This window comes from Otolemur garnettii, unplaced genomic scaffold (assembly GCF_000181295.1).
Source record: "Otolemur garnettii isolate 467f Iridium unplaced genomic scaffold, OtoGar3 scaffold00004, whole genome shotgun sequence".
Lineage (NCBI taxonomy): Eukaryota > Metazoa > Chordata > Mammalia > Primates > Galagidae > Otolemur > Otolemur garnettii.
Window position 1 is genome coordinate 22,909,963 of NW_003852399.1, and position 15,223 is coordinate 22,925,185.

Below are 15,223 nucleotides of genomic sequence, written 5' to 3' on the forward strand. Positions count from 1 at the left end.
ATGGTATGTTTGGAATCTAGCTGATTAACTACCTAGTGCAACAGATAAGAAAAATATACCTGACTGGACAGACTAATACTCTGATACTTCTCTATTAAAAGAAGGGAAAGGAAAAATAATGGACACGTATTCTATAAGGTATTCCTGTTGCTGCCCATTGTGTCCCGAAAGGAAGACCTTTCCATGGCAATATTGCTGTGGCCCTGCTCTGTTGGTGTGGTTCATCTATTCCCAAGCTTATCCTGCCCTGAACTTTTAAGTGTCCTTTCAAAAGCCATGACCCCTCTCCACATTCAAGATGTGCTCAGCTCTTCAGGAAGACCCAATATAATCACGTATTTTAAAAAAGCCTGCAGGTGTCTGTTTCTGTTTCCATTTTGTCTCTGCTTCTCACCCACACTCATCTCCTCACCTGCCTCCCTCTGAGCTAGGTCTGAGAAAACAGGGACCAAATTCTAGCAGGGAAATCAGACCAAAGGGTTGCTAAGGGGTAGGGTGTTTTGAGATATTTTCTCCCTCAGTTCCCTCTTTTTCCATAGTCTTCTCTTCTCCCTTCTGCTGCCCAATTTTCCTCTTTTCTTCTGTGTAAAAAGAGTGATAGTGTTTAGGGATCAGCTTTGAAGGAAGAACCCACGATAATTATATCTGAAAACCAAAATGTGATCTTCCTGAGAACAGAGAAGATCTAAGAACGGAAGGATGTGCCTATTAGTGTCTAGAGGTGGCTGTGGAAGGACGGCCTGCCCGTTTGGAAGTAAAATGATTTCTGGTATTTCGGAGCCTGTCTCCTACATGATTCTAAGACCTCATGCTCTGTTGTGCCCTGTGGTTTCTCCTCTCCTGTGAGAAAGCCTTAAAGGACTGGACTTCTGGTCTTCTGAATTTGGGATTATTTCCCTAACAATTATTGGGCACCAGGTTTGTACCTACAGGTTGGCTGAATTGTCAACTTCAAGTGCTCAGCACTGGTCAGAACTCAGAACATTCAGAATGAGTCAGCCCCTCACCACCCCCACCTCACCAAAGCTTTGGAAGAATTTTTTGTTTGTTCATTTTTTACCATGTCACAAACAACTCACATAAATTTCATGGATGTTAGCATGCAAAGTTCTATAATAAATCAGGAATGAGCTAGGCAACATGTACCTTTTCCCAACTACTTCCAATATTTCTCCAGCAAGAGCTTCGTATTTGCTAAGAAAGGCTGCTGTCTGTCAGACGTGGTTTGCTGCTGCCAGGCTGTTCATTGCTACCCAGACAGGGTCCAAGTTGTCAGTGAGTGAGGGGTTGGGTATCACAATGTATTATCAGGGACTCATTGTAGCCCATAGGGGTTCCACAGTCCTGGATGACTGTGAGGCCACCCAAGAAGCTTGCTGTCCTCGGTGCCCATCAGCCAGATATGAGACACAGGGGAGCTGGGATTCTGCAGGGAAACACTAGAGCAGAGCCTTACCTAATTATTGTTTGGGAAAAAACTAGAGAACCACCATAATAAGGAACTCAAGGGTCCACCTATGAGGATTCTCCCCCATCCCACATAGTGTTACCTTGCAGGGCTGAGACTTCCTCTCTGATCCCTGGCTCTCTGGATATACTGAGCCAGCCCACCTGGCATGAACTTCCCCTAGGGCAATTTTAAAATCCTATCTTTTAGATGACTGCCAGATTTCTCTCTGTCCAGAAGAGAAGCAAGTGAGCTGTGTTGCCATTTGGGACTTTTCACTGGAGTTTCTTTTATGTAACCCTGGACAGAGGACAGTTGAACTTATTGGAAGTACACATTCCTCTCCAGGAAAGGTTGGCTATGGGTGGCTCAGCAGAGCTACCTCCAGCAAGAGGAGGGCCCAGTATGGCCTTGAATGTCCAGAGGAAACTCTGCTTACCTTGGAGGACTTTTGCCTTAGTCAAGAACCAATATATCATCACCTGCACATCCTTATGATTGATAAAACACATCTATAGTCCAGAAAGAGGGAGATATGGGGGAAGGGAGAGGAGGGAACCTCAGCTATTGTGCATAATGCAATGGTACTTTTCAAAACTACTCAGAGTATAGTATAAATGTCTTACCACAACAAATAAGTGAGATGATGTTATGTCTAGCAGTCTGATTTAAGCATTCCACATTGTATATCAAATTAACACATTGTACCCCACAATTGTACACAGTTATGATTTAATTAAAAAAAGAAGATGGCCCAGCAAAGAACAAAATGGTTAGCATTCACAACATTCTAACCCACTGCTTATCCCCTTAAGAGCTAGCATTTGTGCTTATTTGCACAAGCTTATCTCATGCTACTCATGGTGCTTTGTGTTCTGCATACATCATCTCATTCAATCCCTGTGATGGCCCAATGGAGTGGGTAGTTTTACTGCTGTCATTTTGCAGATGGGACCAGTAAGACTCAGAGAATATAAATGACATTGTTAAGGCTGAGAAGGGAATAGTTGGCAGTTTAGGGATAAGCCAATAGAATACAATTCTGAAGGAAACAAAACCAAATAACTTTGTGGTGTAGAAATTAGTCCCTTGCTCACTTGGGAATAAGTTACCATTTCATTTTATAGTCATGACAGTGAGGAAAATGGATGCTGGTCATTATGAGACATGTGTCCTAGAGTTTTTAATTGATGGGTTGAAGAATTTAGAGGATATAAGTATTATTCCCTGGCAGGAGTAGTAATAGCCAAAGAGGCATGGACATTCTAATGAGAAAGAAAGGGGAAACAGGTTAAAAATAAGTATGTATGTGTGCATATATATGTATTTATCAAAAAATCCGTACAAACATATGAACAAAACCAAAGCAAATACAGTCTAATTATAGAGAGGCATCACTGATAAACTCAGATTTTTGAGACAGAGCCTCAAGCTATTGCCCCAGGTAGAGTGCTGTTGCATCACAGCTCACAGCAACCTCCAACTCCTGGGCAAAGCGATTTTCCTGCCTCTGCCTCCCAAGTAGTTGGGACTACAGGCACCTGCCACAATGCCCATATTTTTTTTTTGGTTGTAGCCATCATTGTTGTTTTGGCAGGCCCAGGCTGGATTTAAACTCACCAGCTCAGGTGTATGTGGCTGGCGCCTTAGCTGCTTGAGCCATAGGCGCCAAGCTGATGAACTCAGATTTTAACAGATACAAAAGGAGGAGGCTGGGCCACTAGATGAGAGCAACTAGAACCAGGGCCTGTGCCTGTAGGAGGAAAGGCTGGAGCTGACGTTTAGATTCCAAGAAGGCTGGAAAAACACTGAAGATAATAAAAATGACCCTTTCAGTTCTTTTGAGTTCAACAATTTGTGAAGGAAGGGGCAGTTCCCTTCTGCAACTCGGAGGTAATGGTGGGAGAAAATGCATTTTCTAATTACTTTTTTCTTCTCTTGTCTGCAACCAGAATAATCTTCAACTGGAAATGGTAAAACAAACTAGCTAAACTAAAGAATCGAAAATGAAGTTCATGATAAGAAATAGAGCTGCCATTAGTGTTTAACCATTTTATTCTAAGCCCATATACATGGTCTAGCCAGATCCCAATAATCAGAAGAACAGGTATTATTATAAGCAGCAGCCTCTTCCTCCCTCACCACACTAAGCTCTTTTCCATGCTTCCTGTTAGCACCCAGAAGGCTCTATGAGGAAAATATAGTAAATGTAACATATCCACACTTCAGCAAATTATTTGAGGCTGACCCTAATGAATTCTCTGTGGCTTAAGTGGGAAAACATATGGAGGATGATGGTCAAATGAAGTGGTCTCACCATTGATAGAATTGTCAGAAGGTGTAGGTTTGCATCTGGATATGTGACCTCTCAGATGTGGGACTTTGGTCACATTGTTTAAACTATGTGAACTAGTTTTCTTATCTGCAAAATAAAGTTACTACTACTACTTACCTCATAAGGTTGTCATAAGGATTAGCCTAGATCACGTATATTAAAGTCTTTTTATCAACTGTAATGTGATAGATTTTAGTAACCACTATTGATATCAGCAGAGAGTTATAAAGCTTAGAACTTGGTCCTATTTTAGTCAACATTTTATCAGGGACATGCATGAAGATAGAGAAAAGCCCTCATCGAATTTGCAGGTGACACAGAGACGGTAGTGAGAGCTAATAAGTTTTACAAATCCAAAGATTTCAGCATAATTCAGCATGAATGCTAGGTTTAGGATAGTCATAACAATTTTGGCAGGAATCATTGGACAAATATATATTTAGAATATTGGACAAAACCAAGAAGAAAAAAAATTAGCAAGAATTAACCTTTATATCTGTGCTTGGCTACAAATGAAATTCCACAAGGGCAGAATAAGGAAGCAATTTACACAGGAGATAGGAGAGCTGTGCTGGACCACCTTCTCAGTCCGCAAAAGCCACGTGAGGTAGCTGCAGAAAAAGGCAGTGGAATCACAGGTTGTGTTTATACAAGCAGAGTAGTCTTTGTGGGCCAGTACCCATCTGGAGTCATTTGCTTAATTCTGGAGACAGTATATAGGAAATGAACAAGATCACTCATTTGGCTCTAACCAAAGATGGGTAGACAGTATTTAGGAAATGAACAAGATGGCTCATTTGGCTCTTATTCATTTCTTGGTTAGAGTGCTGGCTACATACACCAGGGTGGGTTTGAACTTGGCCCAGGCCTGCTAAACAATGACAACAACAACAACAAAATAGCCAGGCATTGTGGTGGGCACCTGCTGTCCTAGCTACTTGGGAGGCTGAGGCAAGAGAATCACTTAAGCCCAAGCTGGGATGTCACGGCACTCTACCGAGGGCAACATAGTAAGACTGTCTCAAAAAGAAAATGAATAAGATGACATGGTTTCTAGTAAGTAGCAATTGGTTGAAAGCATTAGGAGTTCCTGGAAAAGAGAATAAATAATGGTAGTAATAATTATAGTCATCATCAATCACCACTGCAATAGCTAATCCTTATTGAGTAAGCACATGTCTAGTATTGGGCTAAATCCCTTATCTGTATTCCTTCTTTAATCCTCTGAATAATGTTGTGGGCCAGGTACTATTATCTCCACTCCCCCATTTTATAGATAAGCAAACAAACTTAGGATGTATTATAGCCCGTAAGTTAGGGAGCATATATTTGAATTCAGGCATTCTTTTTTTTTTTTTTTTTTTGAGACAGAGCCTCAAGCTGTCCCCCTGGGTAGAGTGCCATGGCATTACAGCTCACAGCAACCTCCAACTCCTGGGCTCAAGCGAGTCTCCTGCCTCCGCCTCCCAAGTAGCTGGGACCACAGGCGCCCGCCACAACGCCCGGCTATTTTTTGGTTGCAGCCGTCATTGTTGTTTGGCGGGTCTGGGCTGGGGATTCGAACCCGCCACCTTAGGTGTACGTGGCTGGCGCCTTAGCCAGTTGAGCTATAGGCGCCGAGCCGAATTCAGGCATTCTTATCTAGAATGGCTAGTTTCAGCCAGCATGCTACTTTGCTTTCTAAAAGTTGGAGATAATAAAATAGCTAACTTAAAATAATTGAAGGACTATTTTGTGGAAGAGAGATCAGTCCTTTGCTGTAAATTTCTAAAAGGTGGTGCTGGTCATCAGAAGTATAAAAAACTGAAAGGGAGATTTAGGCTAAATGTTAGGAAAGAGCATACGAGACTTTGGAATGGGGTGCACTGCAGGGTTTCTTTCTCTAGTTTTTCAAGCAGAGGTTGGATGGCCACTCCTTAGGGTTTCCTTTAGTGCTATGAGGTTGCCCTATGGAGTCTCAGTGACTCCAAGATTCTACAGTTTCGTTAGACTTGTCCGTGGCCAAGCCCATGACCTTAAGCAGCAGGAGCCCCAACTCACTATAGCTAGAATGCATGAGTTTTCTTGGAAGAACAAAGACCCACCTGCTCCTCAGTCACATGGAACCAGGAACATGAAACCTGTAGGACTCTGCAATTCTTGACTCCACTTGGCTTTGTTCATTTTATTCTCTCTTATTGTAAGCCAACTTCCATCTTATATTAGAAAACAGCTCCCGGCCTATTGTCCCCTCCCCCCATTTAATAGCTTCTGTTCCTGGAGATGAACTGCCTCTTAGGTATCAAGGCCAAACAAAATAAAAAAATAACAATCTTCAGAAGCAAGGTATAGACTGATGCAGTTTGAGTCTACACCTCCTGTTCCACCACTATTTGGGGCTGAGGGAATGGCGGTTCTCTAGGAAGAATGTGGATGGATCAGAAAAGGAAGCATAGGAAGTGACAGTGTCCCCTGCCCCAAGGCAAAATGACAAGAAACTAGAACTCAAGGGCATTAAGAACACTAGAGGTTTAAAGTCCTTTACACTCATCCATATGTAAACTATGAACATAAATTTCAGGACTCAGGAATCTTCCATGTTGATTACTGCACGTCTATCTTTAAGCATATGTGAGAGGGCTCTTCACTGTTACTGCCAAGTATTTGGCACCTATAATTGAGCTAGGTGCTATGCTGGGTACAAAATTTCAAGCTTTGGTTTCCAGCTTCAGAGACATACAATTTAATGGGATTGAGAATTGTTTAGTATTTTGAGAACCATTTAAAATATAATTACATAGAGGATTAGCCTTATCAATTATCTCTTTTACAATTCGATCTCACATCATGTTTTAATCAAAACCAGCTTCTCAACAAAACTCTCAGTGCTTTAGAATATAGGAATACAGCCCAGGATACAGGAATCTATATTCACTCATTCACTCACTCACAAGCACTTCTTATGTGCTCACTGATGTTTTCAAACACTGTAGGATAATAAAAGTGGTAATGACTTCCTTCCCTCCAATTTCTTACCTGTTGCTTCTGCCTGGAATACTCTTCATCTGATTCCTGCTGCTGACTGCCATCATCTCCTTCTATTTAATTCCTCTTCGTTTGTTAGATACCAACTTTCGCTAACTGTGTAGACGTGGTTAAAACATTCTGCTGTATGCTCCCATGGCATCCTGGGGCTTCACGTTAGGAAAGTTACCACACTTGTAATTTTTTACCCAATGTGTCTTCATTAGTAGAATCAAAGTCCCTGAGGACAGGACCATGTTTGCTTTGTTCACTATGATGCCCAAAATAGCACCTCAAAAATATCAGGGAGTAGATACACATTTGTTGGACAGGTATTTATTGATCCTCTTCATGTCAAGCATTGTTCTTGGCATTGAGGATACAAAAGAGAAAAAAAATTGAAGCTTATATTGTAAAATGTTGATGTAAATAAAGATAGAAGAGGATCTAGCTTAAACTTTGTTTCCTGAGAGAGGAAATGAATGTCTAAGAGATTAAGTGACTTGAGTCAGTCCACATGGAAAATTCGAGTGGTACAGATTTTGTTCATTTTTAAAATTTACCCATACTACTTCTCAATTCACATTTCACAAACTAAAGGTGGGTGTGTGGAGTTCTATTGATCCAGTCCATGAACGCCCGCAGAGCGCTGAGGACATCACGAACTGAGTGAGTGGAAACATGCAAACCACATGATTTTCACAGGGACAGAATGTGAAAGCTTAGCTCAGGAACAGACAAGATAGCTTGGGTGACTTCTTGCCTGCTTCCATCTCACCCCCTATGAGACCAGCACGTCCTTTAGTGCTGCCTGTGGAGCCCTGGCATCAGGAATCCTTGGGAAAGTGAAGGCGCTGGCATCGCCGCAGCCATATCACAGCATTTGGTCGGGAACTGCTGCAAGAGCTCGGTCCTGAGCTGGGAGCTGCAAGAAGGGACTGGTGTGATCATTTTGAGAAAACAGAAGGGCTGTTCAGGAAAGGACATGTAAGAAAGGCAAGGAAAGTTTTAGATTGTATTAAGGGCAAAGAAATAGCTCACTAGAATGGGGGTGTATATATATATATAGAATAATGAAAAATATTATGGGATAAAAATGGGGGACTAGCCTGGAACTGAGTCCTTGGAAGTAGAGGAAATGGTTGTTTCCAAGAATGTAGAGAGCACTAGGTTTAGATTTCAGTTGGATTACTAATTAAAAGTGAATCCAAATTAGTTTTTAAATGTAGAGCCTGGGAGAACTACCATGGGAACGCTTTCTCCCAGTTTAAGGAACTGCCCTGGCAGGATGTAGAGGAGCTTTCTCACCCATTTATATTCACAAAATAGACGCCCATTTATTGGTTACCACATTTCCTGAGTTGAAAACACCCCCATTGCTCCCCACAAGGCTGAGCTGACACAAGTAGAAACCCACACCAAAAGCCAACTGCCACCTTCGCCATCTTTGGCCAGGGACTAGCACAGCTTGTACATGAGTCTTTGTGACTCTGCTATCAGTGACAACCATGACTAATGCAGAAATCTCACTCATGTTACTCATAAAACCTGTGAGTTGCTGAGTCATTTAGTCAGAAAGCACCTCAATCCAAAGTAACAACTTTTTAATAGCAGAACTCCTTTGGCACTTTGAAGAAGTGCTCTCCTGAGGCCTAATGCTAAGGGTAGCAGTGCACTTATGTGGAGAGGCAGAAAAGAATAATTTTGTTGTCTTCAAATGATATGTGAGTTTCGGGAATGAGCTTGGCACTGTGTGGGCAGAGATGTCAGAGAAGGCACTGTGGACAACATCTGTAAAGAAAATGTTTTATTTAAAGTGTTAAATACCATCACCAGAATGAATTTGATTTACAATAGTTGGTGTTCGTTACAGGAATAATCTGCCCTTTTTTTCCAACTGGAATTCCCTTTACTTTTAAAACATACTATGTACAGGGCAGCAATGGTCACTGGCATAGTGCTATTTACATGACAAAACCACAAGTTGAGGTGCAGACGTGAAAAATAAAAAAAAAAGAAACACCAACTTTTAAATAAATACTGCATAATGACAAGTATGTACAAATATTCCATACAGTCATGTCCTTCTTATTAAAATTAGAAATAATTTGTATAGGAATATGCTCAAAAGATTATGTGACTGCATCTTAGTATCAGGAAAATCGTAAACGTTTATTCTAAGGGATAGTACGCTATAGGTCTATGAAATCAATTGTTGCTGGTACAAGGTGTCTAAATTATTTCAGTAAAGTTTTATTCGTTCTTTTCACGACTTTACCTGGTCCATCGTAGATCTCAGAACGTCAAGACACAGTCTTGGTGTATTTCATATTGCACCACATAAAGAGAAGGCATTTTTAGTGATACTCATTTTAACTTTTGCACCGTATCAAGCATGATAGTTTTTAATAATCAGTAATGAATTAAAAAACTAAAAACAAAGAAAATTTTCGTGCATGGCCTTAATTTAAATAAATGGGATATATGTGGATTTTGAAAGTTATTGAAAAAAAGTTAAAATCAATATATAAGAATGTGTTATCAAAGTATATGTAAAGAAATGGAAAGTATGGGTGGTTTATTACAATAACCAGTAACTTTCCTCTAAATAGGGGAACTTCAGAGAAATATTTGACCTTGCAGCACCACCCAATGGTAATAATTGTCTGTCAAACCAAAGGCAGGGGTTGACTTTAAGGAATTCTCATGTTGACTTTTGGTGATGGCATCAAAGAACTACTACTAGGCATAATGACTTCCTTTGAGTCACCTAAAAATTGGAGCTTTAAAATTGTTTGTTGCAAATTTATGTGTACTATATTTCTTTAGAAATATAATTTGTGAAAAGTTGAATTTTACTACTGAAAAGTGAATTTTTAATAATAAACAGCCCTATGTTTCAGGGCTCCAAATTTTTAGCAATGTTTCTATTCACATAGTAAATGGAAATTGGCTAAAGAAATTACTTTAACTAACTAAAAAAAAACAAACAAAACCTATGACCTCCTACAAATAATATAATACTTTAACCCCTGTATGAATAATGCTGGTGCTTAAAAACAAATTATTAGACATTACAATGGCCACATGATTTTAAGATTTTCCTGTAAACTGAATTTTGAAGGTGAAAAAAAATTACCATGCACTATACAATAAATTGCAAAAGTTCAAATATCTTCTTTGTCAAATACATGCTGACTTACTTTAATGTACTCCCAAGTCATGTTGCAAAATCCTTTTCAACATGCTTGAAATAAAGAAAGCTCTTAGATAGTTGTTTTTTCCCTTGAGAAATTCAAAAGCATCTATAGCTCTGAATCAAACATAGGGTATAAGACAGGATCAGGTCAAGAACTTATACTTTTTTGTATAAGGTTCACTCTGGTAGGGAGAAAGAAAATAAAAAGTTTAAAAGAGGAGAAGAAGAAAAGTGAGAGAAAAGGAAGAGAGATATGAAAAATTTTCACATATTGAACTTTGTAAGATTTGTATATTTAACATGGAAATAAATTGAATATGTCATCCTTATTTGTCACATAAAGAGAATTTTAAGTATCTTCTAGAAAGTATTTTCATTTGTAACGTCTGCCAAAACACAGACTATGATTAAAGAATAAACATGGTGTGTCTTTTTATCACCCTGTTGCATTCTCTCTCTTTTTTAAAACCATGCACTAGTGAAATTTATTTTTAAAAATAATATAAATTGTTGAAAATGGCTGATTTTTATTCTTTTTTTCTTTTTTTGCAAGTTGCAGCCTCAAGAAAATAATTTAAGTATTCAGCTAATCTCTGTCCATGCAAAAAAAAGTTTCTTTAATTTCATTCAGTACTTTGTAGCCACAGAATTTTGTTTTTCAGAGTTCAACACATCTTGGCATTAGTAAGTGTCATGCCTGTGGAGCTACGGAATCCGCCACTCTTCCTGTTGGACTGACTGCTCCTGATCCCCGGCCAGAGGAAGGCTGACGCTTTGTTTCTGACGCTTTGGTCTCCTGCTTTTTACCTGATGCTTCCTAGGACTTCACTCCTTGACATGTACCATGGCTTAATGGCTGTACAGCTCCATTTCTGTGGCATAACAGGACTTTGGGGTCAGATAAATGAAGAAAAAGGAACAATAAAAATATAAAGGTGCCATTGAAAAGGGCTTTTGTTGCATGAAACTGACTGATCTTTGAGATAATCCATGGCTTCAGATTGAACCAAAACTTGAGTGTCACTGAACTCCAAACCTGATAGTTCTTCATAGCTCTGCTCTTCACCTGAGGGCCTTCCTTAGGGCACAATGTGTGCAACTTCCTCTGAAAACACAGGATCGCTTTGTATCCCTAGAAACAGGCTCAGAAGACACAACATTAAGCATGCAGTGTTACCAGGGTTTGCGACCTGTGATTTTTTTTTTTTTTTTTTGTAACGCTGGTTGCTGTGACAACAGTTTTACAGCTGCTATGAACGAGAGTAAGAAGGTCCAGTTGAACTTTCCAGAGATGACTGGGAAGCTCTTCTTGTCAGAGGGGCCAAGGTTGGATCTACTAAGGAGGAAGGGGGAAAAAGTTTGAACCATCCAATCACCATATTGGATAGCTCTAGTTCATCTAAAAGTATCTGGGCCACTCCCATAAAAGATTTGTGATCCATGCGGCCATAATCTCCCCAGACGATGATCTGTTGTCAAAATAAAAAGTAGAGGAATGTCAGTATAATCATGTATGTAATAAAAACTTACATTAAAATACTAACATACATTCAGTTATTCTGACATCAAAGATCAAGTTCAACAATTGTATTTGATTCATGGAATACTTGTCTTTAACTAGTGGAATCTAAAAATACATTAGGAAAACTGTACTGAAGAGTTAAGATCATAAGCAATGTGGGCAGATTGGAGTTGATGTGTGATGGAGATTTGCAAGTCTATAATTCACTTTAAAAAATGACAATGTATATAGTTTTATAGCATTGGCCACTGGTTGGAAGTTTCCAAAAGATTTCACTTGTGAGGGACATAAATAATATAAGAAAAAAAAGATTCTGGTACAATGTCTGATTCCATGAAAATATTTTCTTAGGTAAGGGATAAACAAGTATATACCTGTAAAACCTTTCCTTGGGGACTCTCTTCGAAAGATAATAGCTGCTGGTAAAGGGGTTCCAGCGTTTTTCTTGCCACTTTTGTTTTCTTTTTGGCTATGCAGACTCCATTATCTAAAAGATACACCTTTACATATGGTGCTTGGGAAAGAAAACAGGAGAATAAGTGATGACCTATGGATATGGAATACCCAACTCACAGTGACATCTGCAACAATTTAATCTCTGGGTAAAAGTCATTAGCCTCACCACATTCTGTCAAAGACATTGGATAATAAATAATTATCAGTCATTCAGAAGGCTTTCAAGGGATGCTGATTTAGCCTTTGAGTTTATTAGTATTTTTCTATCACTATAGTTATACAGATTTAAACATTGCATTGAAAGAAGGTGGAAATGCTGCCAGTTCCTAACAATATTCAAGACAGATGTCTTTCTCAGTCTTTCCTTTATCAATACTTAAATCTAATTAAACATGCTTGAAATTATATTGTTTTACCCACTTATCTTCCAAAATTACTCACTACCACTCAAAAGCATTTATCTATGGTGATGATGTGGGTATAAGACAGGGGTGGGATTTGATGTGATATATCCAAATTACAGAAAAGGCAACTGATAAATCTCACAGAGGCTTCATAAAAACCATTTGCATACAAATCATATTATTCTTTATAACAGAGTAAGCTGACTAGTTACAAGACCTGTACAAACATAACTGTCTTAATCACTAGCACAAGGATATATGATAGGCATATATTATAATTTAAAATTTCTGCAAGGCTAAAGAAGGCAAGAGATTCAAAACTACAAGGCAGTCAGTGGAAGAGCTGAAGCTAGAAGCCAAGTTTAAGAGACTTTAGCAACTGCTTTATACATAAGATCAAACAGCCTCTATATAATGCATTCACAACCACTGCAGCATTTTCCATGGCTTCCAGCATCTTAGATTATAATTTATTTCAGTATGACAGTTAGCATAAGAAGGTATAATAATGTCTTTCTTTCCTTATATACTACAGGAAGTAAAAGGCATATAATTAGAATATCCAACATACATAGGCTTATGCAACTATTGGGGCCTATATCTATTTTTATCCTAATTTCAGAGCTCTAAGGATTTCTATGGAGAAGCTCTAGATCAACTGAATAATAACACAAAACACCAGACAACAAGAAAAAAGAACTTCTTTATACATGGTGTAACAAAACAAATTCTCTAAGTGTGATGCTTTTTACTTTGCAGTGGTTTCTACTATGTACGTACTTATTTAACAACTTATGCAATCCCTACTAGGTCACCCTCATTGAACACTCACTTAGGATAAATACATAAACTGTAATACTTCAGCCCTATACCAGTCATAACTGACTCATCTATTGGCAAACTTGATTAACTAAAAGCACAATTTTCAGCATCTAATCAAAGTCTCTAAATTGAAACAATATGGGTTATGGACAATAACACAAAAATCTCTTCTGCTTTTACCTGGCAGTGTCTTGGAACCTGGTTTTACAACAAGGCCACGGGCCCGGATGATTTCCACTTCCAGCTGTCCCTTTTTGTCCATCATTCCTACCTGAATGTCACCTAGGGTGTGTGGGGAAGAAACAAACATGCTTCAATATAAAAATTCAGTAAGGAAAATGCTTGTGCCGAAGATCTTGTTCTAACACCATTTCCTATATACTTTCTTAGATTCAGCTAAATTTAAAATTTTATTAGTGACATTTTCCTTTAAAAAGCACTGAAATTAACATAGAAAAAATAAAGATTTTTTTTTTTTTTTTTTTTTTTTGAGACAGAGCCTCAAGCTGTCCCCCTGGGCAGAGTGCCGTGGCATTACAGCTTACAGCAACCTCCAACTCCTGGGCTCAAGCGAGTCTCTTGCCTCCGCCTCCCAAGTAGCTGGGACCACAGGCGCCCGCCACAACGCCCGGCTATTTTTTGATTGCAGCCGTCATTATTGTTTGGCGGGTCCGGGCTGGGGATTCGAACCCGCCACCTTAGGTGTACGTGGCTGGCACCTTAGCCGGTTGAGCTATAGGCGCCGAGCCAAGATATTTTTATTATTAAAATCTAGGATACTTTATTTCTGAGAAAAGTATTATTAAAGATCCTAGGAAATTTAGAGAACGTAATTTTCAATAATATAAAAGAAAAACAATGAAATCATAGGACAGAATTCTTACCCATTGCAGGTGTAGCCAAAGTCTGGCGTCCCACTAGCTGAGCAGGGCCAAGGCCATCCAGGAAATCGCTGAATTGGCTATCAGAGGCTAAGCGGACACCAGGGAAAATCAGACTGAAAGCAAAATAACATAGGGGATCAAAATCTTGACTCCTATTTAATTTCACAAAAGTTCAAGTCTCCTTTTAGCCTCCTTGACGTGGCCAGAGACTTGGTCCCACTATTTTGCCACTTATATTTATTGGATCCCAACACACCACTCCACTTCCCAGGGCTCTTCCTCCAAATTCCCCACCAGCAAATTCACTCTGCACTAGAGTCTTTTGCTGATGTCTTTCTCTTGCTTGGACATGGGCTGTGGATTCCATGAACAACACTCAGCACATATTGAACACTTGCTCTATGATAGGCTGTATCATATTTAATCCTCTTGCTGCATGATGATTGTATCATTTCTCCCCTTTTACAGCTGAAGAAAGGCTTCTAGACCATTCTCATCAGCAATATAAACATGCTGTTATTTATCCCACCCTATCAAAAATCCCTTTCTTGATGCCTCTTCCTTCTCTAGCTCTCACCCCCTTTCTCTCCTTAAAAAAGTTGTCTGTATGTACTGCCTTCAATGTCTTTCTTCTCATTCTCTTTTGAAAGCCTACTCATTTTATTTTCACCATTCCACCAAAATTTCTCTGATCTTTTGACACAATTGACCCCTTCTTTGAAACACCTTCTCCACTTTTGCTTCTAGGACCCTCCTGTCTCCTGGTTTTCCTTTCCTCTCTTCTGCCACTCTACCTTGATTGCTTTTGCTAGATCTGCTTGATCCCTTGACCGCTTATCGTTTCCGTCTGAATTTCCTTGATGATCCTAACCCAGTCTCATAATTTTCAATGCCATCTATACTGTTATTGCTCACTTTGACATCTCCAGCTTAGACCTCTGTCTTGGGCCATGAACCTGATATTTAATAGGCACCTGAAACTTAACTTGTCCAAAATCGAACCCCACTTTCTAACTCAATACACAAACAGAAAAACAAACTCTGGTCTCTTAGATGATTTCCATCATCATAAATGGAAACTTCTTTCTTCCAAATGCTCAACCTTAGAGCCATCTTCCTTCCTTTCTGTTATGAGCTGAGTTTTGTCCTTC

General features: G+C 39.3%; 1 protein-coding gene across 34 annotated transcripts in view; it reads right to left on the reverse strand.

Annotated features, from left to right (window-relative positions):
• Nucleotides 1–8,576: 8,576 nt before the first annotated feature.
• The window catches only part of RIMS2 (regulating synaptic membrane exocytosis 2), a 597,279-nt gene continuing 590,632 nt past the window's right edge, over nucleotides 8,577–15,223 (reverse strand). For 27 of the 34 annotated variants that reach the window (XM_023517386.1, XM_023517366.1, XM_023517393.1 and 24 more), the window contains 4 exons: nucleotides 14,073–14,185; nucleotides 13,369–13,470; nucleotides 11,881–12,020; nucleotides 8,577–11,453 (listed from right to left, as the gene is read on the reverse strand). In XM_023517386.1, the coding sequence (XP_023373154.1) occupies nucleotides 11,235–11,453; nucleotides 11,881–12,020; nucleotides 13,369–13,470; nucleotides 14,073–14,185 (574 nt within the window). In that variant the 3' untranslated portion in view covers nucleotides 8,577–11,234. The remainder of the gene's footprint in view (nucleotides 11,454–11,880; nucleotides 12,021–13,368; nucleotides 13,471–14,072; nucleotides 14,186–15,223) is intronic. The other 7 variants (XM_023517350.1, XM_023517346.1, XM_023517385.1 and 4 more) reach the window with 3 other exon arrangements.